General features: G+C 52.2%; 10 protein-coding genes across 10 annotated transcripts; 5 read left to right on the plus strand and 5 right to left on the minus strand.

The window, feature by feature from the left end:
• Window positions 1-498: 498 nt before the first annotated feature.
• Window positions 499-6057, plus strand: PtrM4_032520 (clathrin heavy chain; the record flags this gene model as incomplete). The annotated part of the gene is made up of 10 exons (XM_001939088.2): window positions 499-543; window positions 601-621; window positions 692-718; window positions 772-1149; window positions 1198-3010; window positions 3072-3702; window positions 3755-4806; window positions 4866-4952; window positions 5004-5770; window positions 5821-6057. The coding sequence occupies 10 exons, from the start codon at window positions 499-501 to the stop codon at window positions 6055-6057; spliced, it is 5058 nt and encodes a 1685-aa protein (XP_001939123.1).
• A 1403-nt stretch (window positions 6058-7460) lies between these two features.
• PtrM4_032530 (PycA, Pyruvate carboxylase) lies at window positions 7461-11810 on the plus strand (the record flags this gene model as incomplete). The annotated part of the gene is made up of 8 exons (XM_001939089.2): window positions 7461-7611; window positions 7672-7964; window positions 8152-8690; window positions 8739-9005; window positions 9062-9102; window positions 9414-10310; window positions 10357-10452; window positions 10504-11810. The coding sequence occupies 8 exons, from the start codon at window positions 7461-7463 to the stop codon at window positions 11808-11810; spliced, it is 3591 nt and encodes a 1196-aa protein (XP_001939124.1).
• Window positions 11811-12061: 251 nt separating this feature from the next.
• On the minus strand, window positions 12062-13303 carry PtrM4_032540 (SPS1, Serine-threonine protein kinase; the record flags this gene model as incomplete). Its single annotated transcript, XM_001939090.2, has 1 exon — window positions 12062-13303. One exon carries the CDS (start codon window positions 13301-13303, stop codon window positions 12062-12064), a length of 1242 nt encoding a protein of 413 aa, XP_001939125.2.
• Window positions 13304-13642: 339 nt separating this feature from the next.
• PtrM4_032550 (RNA-binding protein (RRM domain)) lies at window positions 13643-14459 on the plus strand (the record flags this gene model as incomplete). The annotated part of the gene is made up of 4 exons (XM_001939091.2): window positions 13643-13710; window positions 13768-13981; window positions 14034-14174; window positions 14451-14459. 4 exons carry the CDS (start codon window positions 13643-13645, stop codon window positions 14457-14459), a joined length of 432 nt encoding a protein of 143 aa, XP_001939126.2.
• Window positions 14460-14621: 162 nt separating this feature from the next.
• Window positions 14622-15719, minus strand: PtrM4_032560 (Add, Adenosine deaminase; the record flags this gene model as incomplete). Its single annotated transcript, XM_001939092.2, has 1 exon — window positions 14622-15719. The coding sequence occupies one exon, from the start codon at window positions 15717-15719 to the stop codon at window positions 14622-14624; it is 1098 nt and encodes a 365-aa protein (XP_001939127.1).
• Window positions 15720-16036: 317 nt separating this feature from the next.
• Window positions 16037-17053, minus strand: PtrM4_032570 (AIG2-2 domain containing protein; the record flags this gene model as incomplete). Its single annotated transcript, XM_001939093.2, has 1 exon — window positions 16037-17053. One exon carries the CDS (start codon window positions 17051-17053, stop codon window positions 16037-16039), a length of 1017 nt encoding a protein of 338 aa, XP_001939128.1.
• A 285-nt stretch (window positions 17054-17338) lies between these two features.
• PtrM4_032580 (CypX, Cytochrome P450) lies at window positions 17339-19100 on the plus strand (the record flags this gene model as incomplete). Its single annotated transcript, XM_066104010.1, has 3 exons — window positions 17339-17528; window positions 17575-18986; window positions 19041-19100. The coding sequence occupies 3 exons, from the start codon at window positions 17339-17341 to the stop codon at window positions 19098-19100; spliced, it is 1662 nt and encodes a 553-aa protein (XP_065966212.1).
• Window positions 19101-19570: 470 nt separating this feature from the next.
• Window positions 19571-20263, minus strand: PtrM4_032590 (uncharacterized protein; the record flags this gene model as incomplete). Its single annotated transcript, XM_001939095.2, has 2 exons — window positions 19571-20055; window positions 20125-20263. The coding sequence occupies 2 exons, from the start codon at window positions 20261-20263 to the stop codon at window positions 19571-19573; spliced, it is 624 nt and encodes a 207-aa protein (XP_001939130.2).
• A 557-nt stretch (window positions 20264-20820) lies between these two features.
• Window positions 20821-22086, minus strand: PtrM4_032600 (paxneb superfamily protein; the record flags this gene model as incomplete). The annotated part of the gene is made up of 2 exons (XM_066104011.1): window positions 20821-21557; window positions 21633-22086. 2 exons carry the CDS (start codon window positions 22084-22086, stop codon window positions 20821-20823), a joined length of 1191 nt encoding a protein of 396 aa, XP_065966213.1.
• A 227-nt stretch (window positions 22087-22313) lies between these two features.
• On the plus strand, window positions 22314-24389 carry PtrM4_032610 (pre-splicing factor ATP-dependent RNA helicase prp16; the record flags this gene model as incomplete). Its single annotated transcript, XM_001939097.1, has 2 exons — window positions 22314-22461; window positions 22513-24389. The coding sequence occupies 2 exons, from the start codon at window positions 22314-22316 to the stop codon at window positions 24387-24389; spliced, it is 2025 nt and encodes a 674-aa protein (XP_001939132.1).
• Between the last annotated feature and the right edge of the window lie 89 nt (window positions 24390-24478).

Here is a 24478-nt window from a genome sequence, read left to right on the forward strand (position 1 = left end):
CAATATGTTGTGGTGAGTTTCTGGGGTTCCGGTGCAAGAGGGTAATAGACAGTGGGTCCTTGTACCACAGAGGTGCAAACAGTCAAGGTAATTGCTACCGAACTAAGCTGGGGTCCAGGAAGGATGTATATAACATGTCCTGAGCCTTGAAACTATCTTGCGACTCTTAACAAACCAACAGTACAAATTGATAATCTAGTGCCGACCTGCTCGCTGTAATAGAGTGGACATCACCGCGGCTGTCCTTAAGCTTGCCTGATCGGGTGATTACATCAGCAGTATTGGGCGATCCAGCGTATGTGGAAACAACACGAGGTAGCTCCTTTCTCGAACAGCATCACCAACCCACCTCTACACCCCACCTTATACACCCGTCTCTCATTTCCTATTGCGCGCCTCTGGAGTTGTGCATCTGGGTCTACTTCTTCCTTTCCTTCCGATACCCACCGTTTTCGCGCTCTCTCACTCCGGTGAGGTCGGAGCTGGACTGTCGCAAACATGGCCCAGCGACAAGTTCCATTGCACGTCACGCAGCCGACGCTGGTATGTTCCGCATCAATCAGGGTGTAATATTCTGCGAACAGAGCTAACAATTGACAGCTTACGAACCTCAATATCCTCGTATGTTGATTCCCAGCTTCGTTCTCCGTGAACAAGGCAGCAAGGGTCGAAAAGCTAACACAAGGTACAGCCGGCATCGATATCATGGCAAAACTGTGTATGTAGCCCATATGGACACCTCCATCCCCGGGGATTTGCTGACAGACATAGACGCTCGAGTCGGACAAGTACGTTTGCGTGCGCCAGGTCAACAACGAAGCCAACGCGCCCGCCGAGACCGTCATCATCGACCTCAAGAATACCAACAATGTAATTCGGAGACCGATCCGTGCTGACAGTGCCATTATGCACTTGACCGAGCCCATCATCGCTCTCAAGGCACAAGGCCGAACACTGCAACTGTTCAATCTCGAGACCAAGGAGCGCCTACAGACATATAGCCACCAAGAGGATATCCAATTCTGGAGGTGGATCAGCCAGACGACACTTGCACTTGTTAGCACCAAGGCCGTATACCATTGGGACGTACTCGACTCCAAGAACGCTGTTGCGCCGCGCAAGATCTTTGACCGTCAGGAACAGCTTGAGGTAGGTAAACTTGCTCATGCCGCTAAATACATCTAATTGTTTGTACAGAACAACCAAATCATCAACTACGTTACCAACGATGATGAGAGCTGGTCTTGCCTAGTGGGCATCACGTCGAACCCTGCCGGTGGTATTCGGGGCAACATGCAGCTCTTCTCCAAGGCGAGGAACGTCAGCCAGCCCCTTGAGGGCCATGCAGCCACATTCGGTACCCTTCGTCTCGACGGCGCATCGACCGATACCAAGATCTTTGCCTTTGCTGTCAAGTCGTCTACGGGCGAGGCCAAGATCAACATTGTCGAAGTCGACCACAACGCCGCGAACCCAGCTTTCCCGAAGCGACTCATTCCGATCCATTGGCCTGCTGAGGGTACTGGTGACTTTCCGCTCGGCATCCACATTGCTCACAAGTACGGCATTTTAATCGTAATCACAAAGTTCGGCTTCATTCACCTCCACGATCTCGAGACTGGTACGGCCTTGTTCCTGAACAGAATATCCGAGGAGACAGTCTTCACAACGGCGCGCGATGACGAAGGCACTGGTGTAGTCGTCATCAACAAGCGTGGACAGGTACTTCACACAACCATCCGCGAAGACACCTTGATCCCGTACATTATGGAGAATCCGGCATGCGCAGAGATCGCGTACAAGCTCGCTTCGAAGGGTGGACTGCCCGGTGCCGACCAACTTTACTCGCAGCGATTTGAGACGCTCATGACACAGGGAAACTTTTCGGAAGCAGCAAAGGTTGCCGCCAACTCTCCTCGAGGCTTTCTGCGCACCATGAACACGATCAACCGACTGCGACAAGTCCCTAACCAGCCCGGCCAAATAACTGTACTTTTGCAATATTTTGGTCAGCTGTTGGACAAGGGTGGATTGAACAAGGAAGAGACCTTGGAGCTGGCCCGACCCGTCTTTGCACAGGGCCGTAAGCACCTTATCGAGAAGTGGCAGAAGGAAGGCAAGCTTCACTGCTCTGAGGAGCTTGGTGATCTGGCTAAGCCCCACGACCTGAACCTGGCTCTAGCCATTTACAAGGAAGCAAACGTATCTCAGAAGGTTGTCGCAGCACTCGCAGAACTTGGCCACTACGACCTCATCCTCCAGTACTGCAACGGCGTCGGCTACACCCCCGATTACAATGTCCTGCTCCAGCATGTCGTGAGAATTTCACCTGATAAGGGTACTGAGTTTGCTTCTCAACTGGCGAAGAACGAAGGCGGACCGCTCATCAGCATTGACCGCGTTGTCGACATCTTCCAATCTCAAGGCATGATCCAGCAGGCGACGGCTTTTCTTCTCGACGTTCTCTCCAACGATCTACCCGAGGAGGGCCCTATGCAGACCAAGTTACTCGAAATGAACTTGCTAAACGCCCCCCAAGTTGCGGATGCTATCCTAGGCAACGAAATGTTCCACCACTACGATAAGATGCGCATCGCCCAACTCTGTGAGAACGCTGGGCTGCTCACACGTGCACTGGAACACAACGACGACCCGGCTGCCATTAAGCGCATCATTGTTCAAACCGACAAGCTTCCAGAAGAGTGGCTGATCAATTACTTTGGCCAGCTTACTGTAGAGCTTTCGCTCGAATCGTTGGATGCCATGCTTACTACCAACATCCGACAGAATCTGCAAGCTGTAATCCGCATTGCGCAAAAGTATTCAGACTTGCTAGGCGCTACCCGAATTATCGATCTACTAGAGAAGCACCGAACTGCTGAGGGACTGTACTTCTTCCTGGGTTCCATCGTCAATGTAAGCGAGGATCCAGACGTACACTTCAAGTACATCGAGGCTGCGACTACCATGGGCCAACTCAACGAGGTTGAGCGCATCTGCCGTGAGAGCAGTAAGTGTTGCCACTCTACATCCTGCTACTGGAAATGATGCATGACTAACTCCCTATCCAGACTATCTCAATGGTGAAAAGGTCAAGAACTTCTTGAAAGAGGCCAACCTCACAGAACAGCTACCCCTCATCATCATCTGTGATCGGTTTAACTTTGTGCATGATCTAGTGCTCCACCTTTACAAGAAGCAGCAGTTCAAGTCCATCGAAGTCTACGTTCAACGTGTCAACCCCGCCAGGACCCCTGCTGTCATCGGTGGTCTCCTCGACGTTGACTGTGACGAAAGCATCATCAAGGGCCTCCTGGCTTCGGTAACGCCATCCTCCATCCCTATCGATGAACTGGTTGCAGAGGTCGAATCGCGAAACCGCCTCAAAATGCTTCTGCCATTCCTCGAGCAGACGTTGGCGAGCGGCAACCAGCAACAGGCCGTATTCAACGCCTTGGCCAAGATTTACATCGATAGCAACAACAACCCGGAGAAGTTCCTCAAAGAGAATGACCAATACGACACTCTGGTTGTAGGAAAATACTGTGAGAAGCGAGACCCCAATCTCGCAGCTTTATGTTACTCCAAAGGAATGAACGATCTTGAGCTGGTCAACATCACAAACGAGAATGCGATGTTCAAGATCCAGGCTCGCTATCTTCTGGAGCGTGCTGATTCCGAGATCTGGGATTACGTGTTGAGGTACGTTTGCTAACAGACACCGGTTGGTTCACCCTGGCTAACTTTGATGCAGTCCAAACAACATCCACCGTCGATCTCTAGTTGATCAGGTCACTTCGTCAGCAGTTCCTTCGTCCACTGACCCGGACAAAGTTTCTGTGGCTGTCAAGGCATTCATCACTGGTGACATGCCCGCAGAACTGATCGACTTGCTGGAGAAGATTATACTGGAGCCATCCACTTTCAGCGACAACCCATCACTTCAAAACTTGCTAATGCTTACTGCATGCAAGTCTGACCGTGGCAGGGTCATGGGTTACATCCAGCAGCTTGACCAATACACCCCCGAGGATATTGCCCAGCAATGCATTGAAGTTGGAATGTACGACGAGGCTTTTGAGATCTTCAAGAAGCATGAGAATCATGTGGAAGCTGTCAATGTCCTGATCGATCACATTGTGTCCATTGACAGGGCCCAAGAATTTGCAGACAGGGTCGACAAACCAGAAGTATGGAGCAGAGTTGCAAAGGCACAGTTGGACGGCCTGCGTGTTACCGACTCTATTGAGTCTTACATTCGCGCTGGAGATGCCTCCAACTTCCTGGAAGTTATCGAAATTGCGACCCACGCTGGCAAAGACGAGGACCTCATCAAGTTCTTAAGGATGGCGCGAAAGACACTCCGGGAGGTCCCCATCGATACAGCTTTAGCTTTTTGCTTCGCTCGTACAAACCAGCTATCTGAGCTCGAGGACTTTTTGCGCGCTACCAATGTTGCCGATGTTGAGGCTTCGGGTGACAAGGCTTACGAAGAGGGCTACCACGAGGCGGCCAAGATTTTCTACACAAGCATTTCCAACTGGGCTAAGCTTGCTACAACCCTTGTCCACCTTGACGACTACCAGGCTGCCGTTGAATGTGCGAGGAAGGCCTCGAGCGTCAAGGTTTGGCGTCAAGTCAACGAAGCCTGTGTTGCAAAGAAGGAATTCCGCCTTGCCCAGATTTGCGGTCTCAATCTCATTGTTCATGCTGAAGAGCTTGCCGATCTCGTTAAGCAGTATGAGCGCAATGGCTACTTCGATGAGCTCATCAGTGTCCTTGAAGCAGGTCTTGGGTTGGAACGAGGTATGTGGATACTCATGAACTGTCATATTACATCCTGTAAACTAACTGAATACCTCCAGCGCATATGGGGATGTTTACCGAATTGGGCAATGCGCTGGCCAAGTACCACCCGGAACGTGTTATGGAGCACCTTCGATTGTTTTGGAGTAAGTTGTATCCACCCCTCCTTCCTCACATGTAACTGACAACCACTCTAGGCAGAATCAACATCCCCAAGATGATTCGCTCTTGTGAGGAAGCCCATCTTTGGCCAGAGCTAATCTTTCTCTACGTACACTACGATGAGTGGGATAACGCCGCGTTGGGGATGATGGAGCGTGCTGCAGATGCTTGGGAACATCAGGCTTTCAAGGACACCATCACAAAGGCCACCAACGTCGAGATCTACTACCGGGCCTTGGGATTCTACCTTGAGGAGCAGCCGACTCTCTTGACTGATCTCCTACAAGCACTCACTCCTCGGATCGACGTCAACCGCGTGGTTCGCATGTTCGTCAAATCTGACAACATCCCTCTTATAAAGCCCTTCCTTCTGAACGTCCAATCACAGAACAAGCGCGAGGTGAACAACGCTCTCAACGACCTTTTGATTGAAGAGGAGGACTACAAGACACTCCGCGACTCAGTCAACAACTACGACAACTACGACCCAGTCGAGCTTGCCCAGCGCCTAGAGAAGCACGACCTTGTATTCTTCCGTCAGATTGCTGCCGACATCTACCGCAAGAACAAGCGCTGGGAGAAGTCCATCACGCTTTCCAAACAGGACAAGCTGTTCAAGGATGCCATCGAGACTTCGGCCATGTCAGGCAAGCCCGATGTTGTTGAGGATCTGCTCCGCTACTTTGTCGATATTGGCAGCCGCGAATGCTACGTCGGTATGCTGTATGCCTGCTACGATCTCCTTCGGCCTGACGTCATTCTCGAGATGTCATGGCGCAATGGCCTTCACGATTTCACAATGGTATGTTTTCGCTCCTGACCTAGAAGTAGATATCACTAACTTTGCATTAGCCGTACATGATCAATCTCATCTCCCAGCAGACAGCTGCGATTGAGTTGCTGAAAAAGGACAATGAGGAGCGCAAGGTTCGCGAAGCTTCGCAGCAGAAGAAGGAGGAAGACACTCCGATCTTGGGCTCGCGTCTCATGCTCACGCAGGGTCCGATCGCTTCGGCACCTTCCCCAGGTCCCTACGGACAGGCTAACGGTATTGCCCCACAGCCCACTGGAAGCTTCAGGGCTTTCTAAGTTTGGGTAGTCGTAGCATGGGATGGCTGCAGTGAAAAGTGGAGCGGGTTTGGTATCTCTTCAACCTACATATTTGATGCTTGGTGGAGCGAAAAAGCGAGGGGTGCATAAATCTTGGGTAGTGTGGGACCATGTACTCTATAGGCGTTACAGGTGAAGCGTGAGTCTGGATGCTTCGATGAAGAACGTGTCCAGCTTTGTACGCTAGTTAATGACTTGACTTGACTATCACCGATGGAAATCACATATATGCAAGTGATATGTCCGAGATGCAGACAGATTACGTAGCCGAGAGTAAAGGTACGATGACGATGTAGCAATGACAGTCAACAGATCAGTGTCAAGACATGCAGTTAATCGATTAGGCGCAAACTGTATGTGGCGCGCAAAGGCACGGCTCCTGCTGCGAGCATTAGATTCTTGTATCCGTGTGTCAAGATGCCAAGTAGCGAGTGTTTTAAGCTCCGCCGCGGACTGCTGCATGATGTCGGTCATGACCAGCTATCGAAAAGCTCAAATGGTCGATATGCGCTAGCTTGACCGGTCTGGAGGATGCTTGTAGCTTCTCATGGAATCTAGATGCACTTGTGTGTTATCTGGATGAGAGAGCGAATCAGGGCTCAGGAGCTTCAATGTACACGTTCAGGTTGTGCAGACGCGTCACGATGCCGGCCACCATCATGGTCACGACAACGGCTAGCCACGCAGGTACACAGAGTGAAGTGATCAGCAATGTTGGGAAGGTCTGTAGCAGCAAGTGCAGACCGGAAATGGAAATCATGTACGGGACCGAGTTTACGCCGCAGAGGGCCAGAGGCTGCATCGGAGCGGAAAACAGCCAGGCAAATGGCTTACCTGAGGGGTTGCAGTAGTGGGCGGTGAGGGTTTTAAGTTTCAGTGAGCGTCTCTCGTACCGGACAAGATGGCTTGGCTGACTGTTGGTTGGGGCTTGACGGCGTGGGATGGACCGCAGACGGCATCGTGTGCGTTTGAGAGTCCGGTGTGGGCTGCGTGGCATGGCACGTCCAAGAGGTGACAGTTTCGATGGTGTCGCGCATGTATGGGGGCGCTTTGTCGGCGGACTTCAGAATTGCCCCTCCATTATCTCCCCCGCGCTATGGAGCTCTGACCACGCGTGGCATGCAGCTATAGCTTCGTTGCTTTTGACGCCGCCGACGGGGTCCAACAGAGTCGTCGAGCGACGAGCGTGTTTCGATCTGGCTTGGCTCTGTGGATCAAAGTTTGGGATTAAACTCACGCTCAACCCTGGTTGCATATTCCATAGTCGGGAACTAGAATAAATTGCCCTCGAGCTGCCCTCTTCCACCACTTCCAGTCCTCTCCGTCCCCCCTCTCACCTACCCCTCGTTCCTCTCACACACTGCACACAGTTGTCATTCGACATGACGACACTTGCAATTGACCAGAACGCCTCGTCGGCCATTGACGAGAATGACTTTGACGAGGACCATGGCGAGCACCACCCCCACAGGAACTCGGTCCACCACAAGTTGCGAGCGAGCAGCTCCATCATGCAGCTGAAGAAGCTCCTGGGTACGTTGACAGCGCCAAATCTCAGCCCCTCCGCTCTTGTGGCCCTCTAACGTCGACCAGTGGCCAACCGAGGAGAAATCCCCATCCGTATCTTCCGTACAGCCCACGAGCTGTCCCTGCACACAGTGGCAGTCTACAGTCATGAGGACCGTCTCAGCATGCACCGACAGAAGGCTGATGAGGCGTACGAGATTGGTGCGCGCGGCCAGTACACGCCCGTTGGTGCTTACCTTGCGGGTGACGAAATCATCAAGATCGCCGTCGAGCACAATGTGAACATGATTCACCCGGGCTACGGCTTCTTGTCCGAGAATGCAGAGTTCGCCCGGAACGTGGAAAAGGCTGGTCTCATTGTGAGTAATTCCGCTTTTCATGCCGAAATTTCTTCTCGGGGCGCTCCAGATGCCCATTCGAGCCTATCAGTCCCAGACATGCTGCGGCTTGGCGGGGCCAATCACCAGGCGTCCGGCTTCGCAGACCAGATCGCTCTCTTTGGCCGTGGCACATGCATAGGTTGACTCATACTGACATCCACTCCAGTTTGTAGGCCCTTCCCCTGACACCATCGATGCCCTTGGCGACAAAGTCTCTGCCCGAAAGCTTGCTGTCAAGTGCAACGTCCCGGTAGTGCCTGGTACTCCCGGCCCTGTCGAGAAGTTTGAAGATGTCAAGGCATTCACGGACGAATTTGGCTTTCCCATCATCATCAAGGCCGCTTTCGGTGGTGGTGGCCGTGGCATGCGTGTAGTCCGCGAACAATCCTCGCTCAAAGACTCGTTCGAGCGCGCAACATCAGAGGCGAAGTCGGCTTTCGGTAACGGAACCGTCTTCGTCGAGCGCTTCCTCGACAAGCCTAAGCATATTGAAGTCCAGCTTCTCGGTGACAACCAGGGCAACGTTGTCCATCTGTACGAGCGTGACTGCAGTGTCCAGCGCCGTCACCAAAAGGTTGTCGAGATTGCCCCGGCCAAGGATCTACCGGTCGAGACCCGCGATGCCATTCTTGCCGACGCTGTCAGGCTGGCCCAGAGCGTCAAGTACAGGAATGCCGGAACCGCTGAGTTCCTGGTTGACCAACAGTAAGTCACTATGAGCAACATGCCATATTTGTACTGACTCTCTACGAGGAACCGATACTACTTCATCGAGATCAACCCCCGTATCCAGGTCGAGCACACCATCACCGAGGAAGTTACGGGAATCGACATCGTCGCTGCACAGATCCAGATCGCTGCAGGCGCATCCCTTGAGCAGCTCGGCCTGACTCAAGATCATATCTCTACCCGAGGCTTCGCCTTCCAGTGCCGTATTACCACAGAAGACCCGGCCCAGAGCTTTGCCCCCGACACCGGAAAGATTGAGGTATACCGCTCAGCTGGTGGTAACGGCGTTCGGTATGTTCTGCCTTTTCGCTCCCTCAGACCCTGAATGTAGACTAACAAGAATCTAGTCTTGATGGTGGTAACGGTTTTGCGGGAGCCATCATCACTCGTAAGTATATGCCATATTTCTTGTTGTTGCTGTTTATTCGCTGTTTCTCATTCCCTTCCCATTTCCCTTGCCCGCCGAGAGCTCTGTATGCCCTTCGATCCTGGATATCGGCCTATTCGACACAATACCATCACATCGGAGCGGCTTATGCAGTGTGCTGAATACCCCCCGACGCTACTATTCTGTCCTCCTTCGACCTCCGTCAATATCGCGGTAGTCTCCACGCATAGCCAAGGTCTCATTTCACTACTCGATACACTTTGAGCCTAGTTTGAGTTTTCTATCGAACTTAATGCTAACGTATTTTTTAGCTCACTACGATTCTATGTTGGTCAAGTGCTCCTGCCGTGGCTCTACGTACGAGATTGTCAGAAGGAAGATGCTACGTGCTCTAGTGGAGTTCCGCATCCGTGGTGTCAAGACCAACATTCCCTTCCTGATCAAGCTCCTCACGCACCCTACGTTTGTCGACGGACAATGCTGGACAACATTCATCGACGACACACCCGCGCTCTTCGACTTGATCGGCTCCCAGAACCGTGCCCAGAAGCTCCTCGCATACCTCGGTGACCTCGCTGTCAATGGCAGCCAGATCAAGGGCCAAATCGGCGAGCCCAAGTTTAAGGGTGTCATTCCCATTCCAGCCATTCACAACCAGAGTGGCGAGAAGGTTGACACTTCCGCACCCTGCACTGAGGGTTGGAGAAACATCATTCTCAAGGAAGGTCCGGAGGGATTCGCAAAGGCCGTCCGCGCCAACAAGGGATGTCTTATCATGGACACAACCTGGCGTGATGCCCACCAGTCTCTTCTTGCAACCCGTGTCCGAACCGTCGATCTGCTCAACATTGCCAAGGAGACTAGCCATGCTTTATCTAATGCCTGGGCTCTTGAGTGCTGGGGTGGCGCCACCTTCGACGTCGCTATGCGGTTTTTGTACGAGGACCCCTGGGATCGTCTGAGGAAGATGAGGAAGCTTGTACCCAACATCCCGTTCCAGATGCTTCTTCGTGGAGCCAACGGCGTTGCATACTCGTCCCTGCCTGACAACGCCATCTTTCACTTTTGCGAGCAGGCGAAGAAGAACGGTGTTGATATCTTCCGTGTTTTCGATGCTCTAAACGACGTCGAACAACTTGAGGTTGGTATCAAAGCCGTTCTCAAGGCGGGTGGTGTTGCCGAAGGCACTGTGTGTTACTCTGGTGATAGTGAGTGTCATGAGTCATTGAAGTGTGTCAGGCCTAACTTTTGCAGTGCTCAATCCTAAGAAGAAGTATAACCTAGACTACTACCTCAACGTCGTCGACAAGATTGTCAAGATGGGCGCGCACGTGTTAGGTGTAAAGGACAGTAAGACAATGCCCATGCCTTTTTTCCTTATGGGAAGCTAATGTTAATCAGTGGCTGGTGTTCTCAAGCCGCGCGCTGCCCGTCTTTTGATTGGGGCTATTCGCAAGAAGTACCCCGACCTACCAATTCATGTTCACACCCACGACTCTGCCGGTACCGGTGTAGCCTCCATGGTCGCCTGCGCCGAAGCAGGCGCTGATGCTGTCGATGCCGCAATCGACAGCATGTCTGGAATGACCTCACAACCTAGCATGGGTGCCATTCTGTCGTCGTTGGAGGGAACCGACTTCGATGCTGGTCTGGATGTTCACATGATCCGCAATCTGGATGCCTACTGGGCACAGCTTCGTCTGTTGTACTCGCCCTTTGAAGCTGGTCTTACTGGCCCTGACCCCGAAGTGTACGAACACGAAATCCCCGGAGGTCAACTGACCAACCTCATCTTCCAGGCTTCACAGCAAGGTCTTGGTGAGCAGTGGGCACAGACCAAGAAGGCGTACGAACAGGCAAATGACTTGCTCGGTGATATCGTCAAGGTCACTCCGACTTCTAAGGTTGTTGGTGACCTGGCCCAGTTTATGGTATCCAACAAACTTTCGTACGACGACGTCCTAGCCAAGGCTGAACAGCTTGACTTCCCATCGTCAGTGTTGGAGTTCTTCGAGGGCCTCATGGGTCAGCCATACGGCGGATTCCCAGAGCCTCTTCGTTCCCAAGCTCTCCGTGAGCGAAGGAAGATGGACAAGCGTCCTGGTCTCTATCTCGAACCAGTGGACATTGTCAAGGTCAAGGCGGATCTCAAAGCCAAGTGGGGCGATGCTACAGAGTGCGATGTGGCATCATACATCATGTATCCCAAGGTGTTTGAGGATTACAAGAAGTGGACGACCAAGTACGGCGACCTTTCTGTGCTACCAACTCGGTACTTCTTGTCGCGGCCTGAGATTGGTGAGGAGTTCCATGTGGAGCTAGAGAAGGGCAAGGTTCTTATTCTTAAGCTCCTCGCCGTCGGACCTCTCTCAGAGCAGACGGGTCTACGTGAGGTCTTCTACGAGATGAACGGTGAGACCCGTACCGTCACAGTTGAGGATCAACACGCAGCCATTGAAAACGTTTCCCGACCCAAGGCCGATCCTACCGACAGCAGCCAGGTTGGATCGCCCATGTCCGGTGTGTTGGTCGAGGTGCGTGTCCACGACGGAAGTGAGGTTAAGAAGGGCGACCCAGTTGCTATTCTCAGTGCCATGAAGATGGAGATGGTTATTTCGGCGCCACACTCTGGCAAGGTCAGTGGACTTTCAGTGCGCGAAGGAGACTCGGTCGACTCTGGTGACCTCGTCTGCAAGCTTGTCAAGTGAGGTTGGGGGCAGCAAGCTTTGTCTGATTAATGAGATTGAAGAATGTAAACAATTAGATACATGTTACGAGTAACGGCGTCAGAATATTAGAGTCTCTTACAACTGCTTGGCATCACTGTCGCAATTTGTGATGAAGAATTTAACTTCAGTGATGACATTACTTTGGTCAGGTAGTTCTATGCTAACAGTGTTTCAAAGACTAGATTCAAAACATCCCGGCCATTCAAAAGGTTGCATATTGAAAGTATTGTCTAACCCATGGAGCCAAAGTCGAGCTTTCGCGCAACCTTGTCGGCACGGCCATTGGTGGGTGTCTCTCCTCCCCTTCGCTTCAGGTCCTCTCCCATTGCCTTTGGCCCTCCGCCCTCTTTTGGTAGATTTTCCTTTTTTGTTGGACGGGGTGCATTAGCCCACCACTTGTCCTCGAGTGCTTTCCGGGCCGTGTACCGCTTCTGTGGGTCCAGAGTCAACAGGCCTTTGATGAAATCACAGCCATCGTCTCCGAGGGTGGGAAATTCTTGTTTCCACCAGCTGCGGGGGCGCGTTTGGCGGAAGGCAGTTGTGCCCTGTGGGCCAGTTTGTTTATCCGGTGCGACGTAGTAAGGGAGGGCGGAAACGCCAGGCCAAGTATCCTCTGTTGGGGTCCCAAATTTTTCGCAGATGACGCTTACTTGGCGGATGTCAGTGTCAGAGTAGAGAAACCAATCGCGTTTACACAGCTCTGCCATGAGAACGCCGATACTCCACATGTCGGCAGTTCCGCCGTAGTGTGAGCATCCGTAGAGGAGCTCGAGCGGACGGTACATGCGTGTGATTACCATGGTAGTCATCTTGGTACCGGGGTCGGCGAAGCTTCGTGCAAGACCGAAATCGGCAATCTTGACGGTGCCGTCAGCGGCAATGAGGGCGTTGCTGCCCTTGATATCGCGATGTAGGACATAGTTCTCGTGACAGAACCAGATTCCCTGGCACATCATGTTCATCCATGCCTTGATGTCCGCCTTTGTGTATGTGATTTCCTTGTTCTTCCAGAGCTGTTCCAAATCGCCGCGCGGGAGATGTTCAAGTACCAGTGATAGGTTCTGATCTCTGGAGGAGAAGACAGCGTGTAACTTGATGACGTTGGGGTGGGATAGCTCAAAGAGGAACTGCATTTCGCGGATGGCGTCCGGAGCGATGCCATTGGGGTACTCTGCGTTGACTTTGATCTTCTTGATTGCGACAACGTGTTTTGGGTTGTCGCGGTAGTGCGCCTGCCAGACAATGGCGTAGGTACCTTCTCCCAACTTTGCACCCATGACGAATTGGCTGCGAACTTGGTCGTTCATCTGTTCTGCGAGATCCATTCCGCCAGGGCCTGAAGTCGGCATGGCTGCTGCCGCCGGCGACTTGCTAGGCTTGGATCCGTGACTGGGGAGCGCGAGCGTCCTGGCAGGGGGGACTTTTGCGCCGGGCGGGTTGGGCCGTGGGCTCAGGACAACGGGAGATGCCATGATAGGGGGTGAGGAGGCGTGATGATGAATGTCTGTCCGTGGGAGAGGCCTGGTAATTGAAAAGGTCAAAGAAAAGTACTTGGGGGGTTGGACGTGTCTTCGTTAGCGGCTATCCCACAGCTCTTGCGCGTGAGGCAAGCCCATTTCCATGCCTATCTCGTCTTGGCCGGGTAGGTGAGCGTGTCAGAGGTGCAGACGTCATAGTGAATGTCGGCGTTGCAGGAGCCATAGCGGCCAGCAGATGCACGTCCCCGACTCTTTTGACTTGGCCGCGGTTTTCTGCGGGGAGCTCAACCTCACCACCGACGCCTGCCGTACGCAGCTGCCCACGACACAACCATGGCTATGTCTGCCCGAGGCCCGCCAGGCGCTGTTGCCGTGTCAAAGGAGGGGATTCCGAACCGAACGTAAGCAAGCACCCCGTATCTTCACATACATGTATGGCAACCGCTGACAGCAGGCAGATTATACGTGCGCAACCTGCCCGACAAGCTGCAAAAGGAAGATCTCAAGCGCAATCTATATATGCTCTTTGCCACCTATGGCGTCATTCTCGACATTGTCGCGCTCAAGACTATGAAGATGCGCGGTCAAGCGCATGTTGTTTTCCGCGATGTCGACTCGTCAACGCAGGCAATGCGTGCTCTGCAGGCCTTCACCTTTTTCGGCAAAGACATGGTGCGTCTAGCTCGATTCTACCATGGCCCAAAGCGCATACTAATAAGTGTAGCAAATTACTTACGCAAAGACAAAGTCCGACACCATCGCGAAGCTGGACGGAACGTACAAGATGCCTGAACCTGAGCGGGAAGATCAGCCTGAACAAGCTTCTGCACAGGCTATCGGATTCGGCGTTGCACCTGAAAAGGCTGTGCCTGTCAACGCTCAAGATGCTGCCAAGGGGCAAAAGAGAGCGCGTGAGGACGAAGACGAAGACGAGAACTCGGATGCTGAGATGGAGATGGACGTGAGCGACGAGGACTCGGACGAGGACTAAGCTTCGAAGATGGCGTATGCCAGGAAATGATACCCACGAGCAACGAACCAGACCCACCGGGCACCTCGAGAAGCCTTATTTGCCATGTCATCGATTGCCGAGTACGAGGCTGCATCAGAGTCACTGCATGTCTGTGCTAACATGGTGCAGACCTGTTAGATATCTGACGAGATAAACACTCGTTTGTGCAAAAGCTTGTGCACGGACAAGACGACTCTGAACACTGGAACACGGACGACTCATCAGCACATCCGCTAGCTCTAGCCGAACATGCATCTTGTTGATTGCATGTAATGCGCCTTTCCAAATTCATAGGTTTGACTACATAGACAGAGTCGAATTGCCAGCATACTTGCTCATGCAAGCGTCAAGAGTAGCAAGCAATTCAGTCTTCCTCCCCTCTCCAAGCCAGCTACTGTGAATCGAATTCTTAGCCACTGTCTTCCACTCGTCCATGCTTAGGTCAAAAGCTTCCTGTACAGCGCAATAGTTGCTCAATATGTAGCCGCCAAAGTACGCAGGATCGTCGCTGTTGATGCTGAACATGACACCAGCGTCCAGAAACGTCTTTATGGGTACCTCGCTGACATGCTTCACAGCTTGTAGGCAAACATTACTCAACGGACAGACGGTCAAGAGCACCTTATTCTGCACTACTCGGCCAAGGAGCTCTGAATCTTCAATGAGCCGGATTCCATGGTCGATGCGCTCAGTGTGCAATGTGTCGAGTGCGCCACTAATGTACGACGGGTCGCCCTCTTCTCCCGCATGCGCTGTCCTGTGCAAACCCCGTTCCTTGCCCTCACGGAACTGATCAACAAACAATTCTGGACGGAACCCGACCTCTGAAGAATCCAGGCCGAGTCCAGCAATAGCCCTCTCTTTGTTGCCTTCCTTGACATCAAAGTGGCCACCTGCAACAGCTGCAACCATGGTTTCCGCCGCAGACTGAACAGGCATATGCCGGAGGAAACACATGATCAACCGACTCGTAATCCCCAGCTCTTTCTTTGCACGCGCTCTCGCAGCATTGAATCCCTCAACCACCAGGTCAAATGAAACTCCCCTCTCCGTATGGCTTTGTGGATCAAAGAAGACTTCTGCATGGTGGACTCCGTCTCTTTTCGCCGTCGTGAAGTACTCCCACGCTAGCATCTCAAAGTCCTCTTGGTGGACAAGGACCTGTATGCCGCGGTAGTAATACTGAAGGAAGTCGTCCAAGTTGGTGAAATGCGAGTAGCGCTCGTTCAGAGTTTCTGGAGACGCGTACGTTGCATCTTCGTCTGCTGTTGGCAAAGAGATGTTGTTCTTTGCAGCCAGTGTGAACAAGAGGCTTGGACTGAGACAACCTTCCAGGTGAAGATGATGTTCGCATTTTGGGAGATCCGCAAGGAAGTCATGTAGAGGTGTTTTGCACATGTTGGAAAGCAATTAAGTACAGTAGGGCGGAATGAAGGTTGTAAAAGGAGACTTTTGCTGGGTATTGAGATATTGAGTAACTATGGGGCTTTCTTTGGGGGCTAGTTTTCTTTCAGTGGTTTCGGAGGCTGACGGCGAACGTCGGTGTTCGCCGCTGTTGCTGGGATAATCCGCATGCTCCTGCCCTAGAGGGTGGATCCTAAAAACTCTTAACAAATCGACTATGGTGGAGATGGGAAAATAAGACTAGAACATGTCATGCATAGACTGTCAGAGTCTGCAATTAGTACAATTTCAACAAGTGAATATTTCCGGTTTTATATTGTCTCTGCGTACTCTTCCAGCAAGGCTTCTTTTTCAGCATCGTACCGACTTGATGATTCCCTCCTCACTATTACATCGTCCATGGCTGACATTGCTTCGTCGCCAATTGTTCTCTCTCCATCGCCAAATGTACCCTTGAACACGCTGTCGTAACTCATCCACATGCCGGCAAACAACAGAGCGCTAAGTTTTGCAAGCCATGATGGGGCCCGCCCATGTTTATCCTGCATCTTCCTCGCTAGTGTAAATACAAACATGACGAATGGCATCCAAATGCCCAGGAATATCATTTTGCCAATTTTCTGCTTCTTAGTTGTAATGGTATATGTACGAATCTCGTGCAGGTAGTCCTGGTATTCGGCAGGCAGATTCCGTTGAGCAGCGCCATCGGTTATGAGCTTGAGGTAGCGCGCCGAAGGTTGCGCATAGCTAGGGTCGGGTCGCGTCACACGGTCGCTTGTTTGCGGCTGGTGGTGGTGGTTGTCTACAATGGGCGCAAAGAGGGTATGCGCCTTGAAGGGCTTTGAATCGGGCGAGGCAGGGACTGTGGCCGCGGGTGGCAACACATGGCAGTCGACGAGGATATCGTTGTAGGCGCTTCCTCCTCCTTCTGTGGCTATGATGTGCGCATAGTCGGCAAGCGTGACTTCGTACACGACGCCTACCAGGCCCTTGTGCCAGCGGTCCTTGTGGTAGTCCTGCGCGTCCGGCACCCGCAGCGCTGTATTGGCGAAACAAGGCTCTTGGTAAGGAATGCCGGGGAGGTCAAACGTCAACTTCAGCGAAGGGACCAAGACGTTGACCTGTGATAGTGGATGTATCCCACGCACGCCCCGAAACGTCTCGTCACACAAGTTGGAGCCATAGGCCAGGTACAGTACTGTCTTGGCCTTGTCGTCTGTAGGAAGCAGTGGCTGCGATGCGAGCGTCTTCGCATCCAACGGCGCGTCCGTCAGCGAGGCATCCAGACGTGCCTGCGATAGTCGGGGTACATGATCAAAGACGACCATGGTGAGACTGCACTGTGCAAATGTTGTACATGTAGATCTTCACACCTTCATCAAGCGCGTATCCTTCGGCGTTATAGGCAGCAGAGTTCGTCCGTAACCCGGCCGGTTTGACAAATCCGCCTTCTCATCGTCATCCGGATGTGGCCCGAGCCTAGGCTACTGCTTACGGTAAGCCACTCCAACGTGGAGCCATGCACGCCACGCACTTCTCCTATGTACACTACGTATCTTATCTATAGGCAGATACTGCAGGACAGACGAGTATCCTTTGCGCTTGCAGTAACCATGTCAGCTCCTATATATGTTGTACTCGCGCTCCTACTGCCTGTCGTCTGGCTTCTGCATCAGCAACTGAGCCATTGGCGGTTCAAGCGATTCGCGCATATACCCACCATATTAAAGCCCAATTTCCTTTTTGGGCATCTTGGGCACATCACGGCAGAGATTAGGAAGCTTGGAAGTACCGTGCACCCGGGTAGGATCGACATGCTGGCAACCGAACGCCACTGACAGTGACACAGATTACGCGTTAGAGAACATATGGAAAGCCCATGGTCACCCCGAATTCATCTTCTTTGACACAAGGCCTCTCCAGTTTCCACTGCTGGTGGTCACCTCGCATGAAATTGCGGAGCAAGTCTCCCGAGCAAGTAAAACGCAGCCGTACAGCGTCGACAAATCTCCTACCGTCCAGGATGGGGTTGGCGGCTTGATCGGGAAATACTCTTTGCTCAGCGAAAACGGCGAGGTTTGGAGGGGGCTCCGCAAAACGTTCAACGCTGGATTTGCGCCCCAGCATTTGCACTCGCTACTTCCTGTCATCGTCGACAAGACGTGCAAATTCATGGACAAGCTTGACGACCTGGCCAAGTCTGGCCTTGCAATCGAGATGGAGCCTTGCTGCACCAACGTGACTTTCGATATAATGAGCCAAGTAATTACCAACATCGACTGCAAAGCACAAGCGGCAAATGACGAAGCCCATGCCATCGTCCGCCATTTCCGCACGCTCAAGGCTCTATACAATCAAGAGAGTGGTCTCACGGCCAAGTGGCTGAACCTGCCAAAGACCCTCGAGAAGTACATTTGTACTAAACGACTAGATGATGCCATCAAAAAGTGTGTTCTGGACAAGTATGCAGAGGTCAAAGCCAACGATAGCTTGGAACACAAGGCAACAAAGGATTTATCTGTTCTTGCGCTAGCACTTCGCGATGTTGAAGAAATGACGCCACACATTTTGCAGTCCACAGCAGACCAGGTCAAGACCTTCTTGTTTGCTGGACACGATACGACTTCCATTCTACTACAGAGGTTGTTCTATGCCCTCTCGATACATCCACATTGTCTTGCAAAGATACGTGCAGAGCATGACGCCATCTTCGGTGACGCCGATCCACGCCAAGTGTTCCTTGCTCAGGCTGATGAGACCATGCAAGCACTCAAGTACACGTCTGCATGTATCAAGGAGGGACTGCGCCTTTGGCCTCCAGCAGGATCAGCCCGTATGTCACATAATGGCTTCAAGATTCGCACATCAGAAGGAGACGATGTGTGCGTAGATGGAACCATCATCTACAACTGCCATTGGGTTATTCATCGGGACCCAAACGTGTATGGGGAAACAGCAGAAGACTTTATTCCAGAGCGATGGTTTGGTAACGTCGATACAGGCAGCGCCATGGCAAACGATGACGGCGTGTCAGTTGGAGACAGCAAGTTACCAAGCGGCGCATGGAGACCATTTGAACGAGGCCCACGCAACTGCATCGGCCAGGAGCTTGCCAACATCGAAGCGAGGATAATTCTTGCATGCGTCATACGACGTTATGACTTTATTAAAGTTCGGCTGGGCGAGGTTGAGACGGATAGTGAGGGGAAACCTATTGTAGATAAAAAGGGAAAGTACAAGACGAAATCGGAGTTGCTCAACGTAAGTGAATTACCTGGACTTTAATGAACAACTAACTTAAATGACTTTGGATAGATAATATCTGTTACTGCTAAGCCCATGGACCACACTGTAATGCGTGTCAAGATGCGTTGACATGGTTTGATGGCTAATAGGGATCAACGAGCACATTATCAGGGGCACCAGCAGCGCAGGAATCGCCACATGCTCAGATCTGCGGGGCGGTTTGTGTGTCACGGTGTTCTCCGCGTTAGCATAAACGTGTTGGAGAAACAAAGACTACAAGTTGTCAGTACAATCCTTGTAAAACGTAGTTCGCACAGTCACGATTCCCCGGCCGTGAAATTTGCCAGTCAGCGTCTTGTGAATGATTTGGATGTGTGGGTTGCTCGAGTCAGTGGCAGGGTTGGGCCGACGAGGAGTATGTGGGCCAAAGATTCGCTTCTTCCAATCGCGCCTGAGAGCATGTTTGACAGCCGGCTTGAACATGAAGCAGCGTATCTTCAAGCCAGAGGGGATGGTATCTCGCAAGGCCTTGCCCGAGCTTTTCAGTTTCCGTAGTTGAGCTAGAATTTCTGCCCAAGGCTCTATATTCTACCTCGTCGTCAAGTCTTCCTATACTTGACTGGGATGTTCTTCTCCACCACCCCCCTAAGCTCCAACCTTTCCCACTCCTCCTGCCTGGCCTCCTTCTCTTCATGCATTTTGAAATGCGCGATATCCTCTGGGTGATTCAAATCCTCCTCCTTGACGTCGTCCCCGCTATGGTACTTCTCCCAATGATGAATTTCATACTCGTACTCATCGTCTCCGTGGTGTCCTGGGCCCAAGCCGAAGTCTGGTAACTTGACGCCCTCGGAATCTCTACGAAGAAACTCGGCGCGGGTGATGGCGCCGTCTTTGTCAATATCGAACATGTCCAGAATGGTATGGACAACGGACTCTTTCCTAGACTCGGGAATAGAGGCACTAGAGACGTCTTCGAGACCGTATGTTCGGCGGATGTCTGCAGCTGTCCACAGCCCGGTACCCTCGTAGTCGTGGAGGTTGAAAAACGTGGTGGCGTCGAAGCCTGAGATGTGGTGTTCCTCTACCGGGCTGTTAGCGCGAATTTCAACCATCTACTTTATGGAATAGAAACGCGGGGGGAAGTTCATACCAGCCATGTGTCGCGTCGCCCAATCTGCATCGGGTGCGACTTCAACTTGCGCGTGCTCGTGACTACCGTGTGCAGCGGCATTGAGTGCGCATGATAATAGCAAGAGTGCGCTGAACGGCAACCGTAATATGGGAGACATGTCTGGCGACTACAGTGGCTTTTTTACACTAGTATGTCCAGTATTTTATAACACCTGGGTGGTAAGGTATTGAGAGGAAAAGTGTAATGATTGCGCTGGATGGTGGTGTTGAGGGCCAGGGGATCGGACCAACAACTGTCTAGCCGCCGACACTATGTCATAACTCAGGGTCTGAAACACTTCGGCGCGCACTTTCAGCCTTGTGCATCATCATCATCATCATCTCGCAATGAATGTGTTTCTGCTTCTCAGCTTGCTGTTCTTCATCCCATTATTTTTCTTCTTCGCATTCCTCGCTGCATCGTCATGCATGGGCGATGGCTTTCGTGCCAGAGTGGCCGGTGTCACCTTCAATCCTCGAAACGCATCTTTCGGCCGCAACTACACACGAGGCTTTGGTTCGGGAGCTGGTAGCGCGGGGTGGGAGCAGATTGAGATGGAAGACATGCTAGGGGAAGATAGCGATTCGGATTGAAAAGTTTGGCTGGTGCAGAAAGAAGCATGGGCTGCGTTGGCCATGTTGTATCTTCCACACATCACAGCGCGACCCAAGTGTTCTAGAAATCTAGATCCTGCTTCTTTGGCATTGCACTAGCACCGGCTGCCTCTCTCACTGCCTCCTCCTGTGCCTCGGTATCGCCCTCCATTGGTGGTAAGCTGAACTTTGCAATGACGAATTTGCGCCGGCTCAGCGTAAATGCCATGTCCTCGCCTAGATCCTCCGCACCGCCACCGCCACCCTTCTCGTTGAATACCGGTAGCTTGTGCACTGCAAGCATACCCTGTGGTCTTTCCTCGTCCTTCGTCGTACCTGCCGATTGGGCGAGCGCCTGTATACGCGAATATGGGAACGGAGACAGCTCGAATACACCATCAGACAGAATCTCCATCCATCGCACAAGACCGGTGGAGCGTGGATATAGTGTCAGAGGGAGCGTCATCATCGCAGTCAATCTCGTCGAATACTGTCGGAGTAGCGCGCGCAGAGCGTGAAGGAATTGGAGCACAGCTGTTGGATGCGTCGATCGAGGAGGATACAGCGCTGGCGAGAGGAGAGACGGTATCACGACGCGGTGAATGATATGTGATGGTGTCGACTCTAGTTGCTGTCGGACGCTCTGCAATATCGGGGGAAAGGGTGACATGGAGGCTCCTGTGGGTATAGCGATATAGTTGATCGCGGTTCCTACCGGGAGCGTAAGGCGCTTTGCAAGATCGAATTTGTGGCAAAACACCGTCTTTTCTTCTTTCGTTCCATCCCCCTGGCTTGCTGTTCTTTGCACGTTTGGAGAGCCTATCCCATGCACTGTCAGAGTCGCCCAAGATGGTATTTTGCATTGCCAGACTAAGTGTACAAGTCAAGACGCACCTCTAGCACTCTCGAACTGCCCCAACCCTTCATATCTCCAGGCAATCTTCATCTTCTCCGCCCTCTCCTTCCCTTCTTTCCTCTTATCGTACTTTTCCTCTGATATGCCTGGCAATTCTCTTCCCCAAACCTCGCCCATGCCTACTACATGCACTCTGTGGCCCTGAACTACTCCTTCCGCGGCATAGAACCGCAGTAATGCGCCTGCATAGTCGGTCGTACCGCTCTCAGCTATCAATATCGAATGTCCGAGAGCCAAGCCAGCGTGTCCAGCTAGCACACCGTCTAGCGAGGGTGTGCCAGTTGAGGTAGTAGGTCGGCCATCAATGGGTGAAGGGCGGATGCCTGTGGGTGTCAGCGCTGGAGGCGCCATTGAAGGAGATGACGGTTCATTAGACACGTCATCTACTGCCGAGGCGCGTGACAAGGCTACGTTGCGCTTGCGAAATGCCATTTTGGGCTTTGGAGGGGCGTGAGTCGTGACTTTTGGGAAAATGCTGGAGGGACTATCGATAAGACTAGCGTTAGACGTCATCCCTGTCCGAAGCATTACCAGAGGAGGATAGGACCGGGACGGGACGCACTAGCGTTCAAAGGACCTAGCTCATCCATACCAGCCATGTTTTCAATCTCCTCCACATCAACCTTATTTTTTGTGAAACTTCACGACCAAGACTTCACATGGCGGGAGAGGAGGATGCAGATTCAGCGCTGATACCAAGCCTCTATAAACCCCCTGCCTTGTTACCTATAGCACAACTCAAGGATCAACTGCTCTACACCATCGAAACCTACCCGGTGACAGTCGTCGTAGGCGAAACGGGAAGCGGTAAAATCCCTACTTGGATGTGATCGGGCTCTACTAATCATGGATTATCAGGTAAAACAACCCAGATACCAAAATTTCTGCTCGAAGCCGGCTGGTGCAACACAGGCCAGCAAATAGCAATTACCCAACCGCGGCGCATAGCATGTACCAGCGTAGCAGCAAGAGTAGCAGAAGAGCTAGATACTCCGCTAGGTCAAAATGTGGGCTATAGTATTAGATTCGAGGACGTTACATCTGCAGCAACGCAGGTCAAGTTTGTGACTGATGGCCTACTACTACGCGAAATGCTCGTTGATCCCCTGCTATCTCGGTACTCTGTCATCATGATCGACGAAGCACATGAGCGAAGTCTATCATCCGACATTCTGCTTAGCTTATTGAAGAAGGTGTTGCGGAGGAGAGAGCATCTACGGGTCGTCGTAAGCAGCGCTACCTTGGAAGCAGAGCGCTTTCTCGACTTCTTCAATCCCGACGAAGGCGAAAAGATTCACGGCAAGAGCAAGGAGGAATTTGGCTACATCTTCGGTATTGAAGGTCGCACATACCCCGTTGATATCCAATATCTCGAGAAACCCACGAGCAATTATGTTGAAGCAGCCATCGACTCAGTCCTTAAGATACATGAGCACGAAGCCGCAGGCGACATACTCGTCTTCTTAACTGGCCGCGAGGAAATTGACGACGCCATCGATCAACTCAGCGAACACATCGCCGACATGACACCCTCCCAACAACGCCTCATGCCCCTTCCCCTCTACGCCGGCCTCCCAACCGAAGACCAAAATCTCATCTTTGCAAAACCACCTCCCAACACTCGTCGCGTGATTCTCAGCACCAACATAGCCGAAGCATCTTTAACCATCGATGGGATAGTCTACGTCATCGATACCGGCTATGTCAAACTGCGCGCCTACAACGCCGCCCTTGGTATTGAGAATCTTGCTGTAGTCCCCATCTCCAAAGCGAGCGCCATCCAACGCGCCGGTCGTGCAGGACGAACACGCCCAGGAAAGTGCTTCCGGTTGTACACCGAGGCCGTGTTCAATAGCTTAGAGGAATCTACGTTCCCTGAACTCGCACGCTCAAACCTTGCACCTGTTATCCTACAGCTTCTGAACTTGGGCATCACAAATGTAATCCGTTTCGATTACCTTTCTGCTCCTCCCTCGGCCCTCGTAACCAGAGCACTAGATACCTTGTATTCACTCGGTGCACTAGATGAACATGCTCGTCTCACAAAGCCCCTCGGTACACGCATGGCTTCACTCCCGCTCGACCCCATGCTCGCACGCTGCCTGCTCAAATCGGCTGAAACAGAGTTCTCTTGCCTCTCCGAAATGCTCACTATAGCTGCCATGATGACTCTGCAAGGCAATGCCTTCGTGTCACACGACGGTGGCAAGAAAGCTCTAGACGCTGCACGCCGCAAATTCGCAGTCGCGGAAGGGGACCACCTGACGCTGTATAACGTATATGAATCGTTTGTGAAGGCAGGGATTGGGAATACAAATTGGTGCCATACGCATAACCTCAACCACAAGAGTATGGTGAAAGCTGTGAGTGTGAGAAAGCAACTCGTCGCGCATATCAATCGCTTCGGGATCCAAGAGTCCTCCTTAGCCTCGTCGGATGTGCTTAGGGTGGGTGGTATGCCGCTTGCCGAGCGGGTCCAAAAGTGCCTGGCCAGCGGCTTCTTTGCACACGCAGCGCGAATGAAAGCAGACGGCAGTTTTAGTACCGTTGACGGAGAGACTACGTTGTGGGCACATCCCAGTAGTGTGTTCTTTGCCAGAAAGGTCGACTGGGTAATTTATACGGAGATTACGGAAACGAGGGATAAGATATATATTCGGGATCTGACCAAGGTAGAGATGGATTGGCTGATGGAATGTGCACCGGAATATTATGAGATTCGGCAAGGGCGGTAACGACGTGGGAAGAAGAGCATAGTTTGCGGGTATCTAAGAAGAGTAAAGAGCAAGCAAAGTACGTGACATAAAGACATTACGAGGAAGCA

Source organism: Pyrenophora tritici-repentis, chromosome 1, assembly GCF_003171515.1.
Source record: "Pyrenophora tritici-repentis strain M4 chromosome 1, whole genome shotgun sequence".
Lineage (NCBI taxonomy): Eukaryota > Fungi > Ascomycota > Dothideomycetes > Pleosporales > Pleosporaceae > Pyrenophora > Pyrenophora tritici-repentis.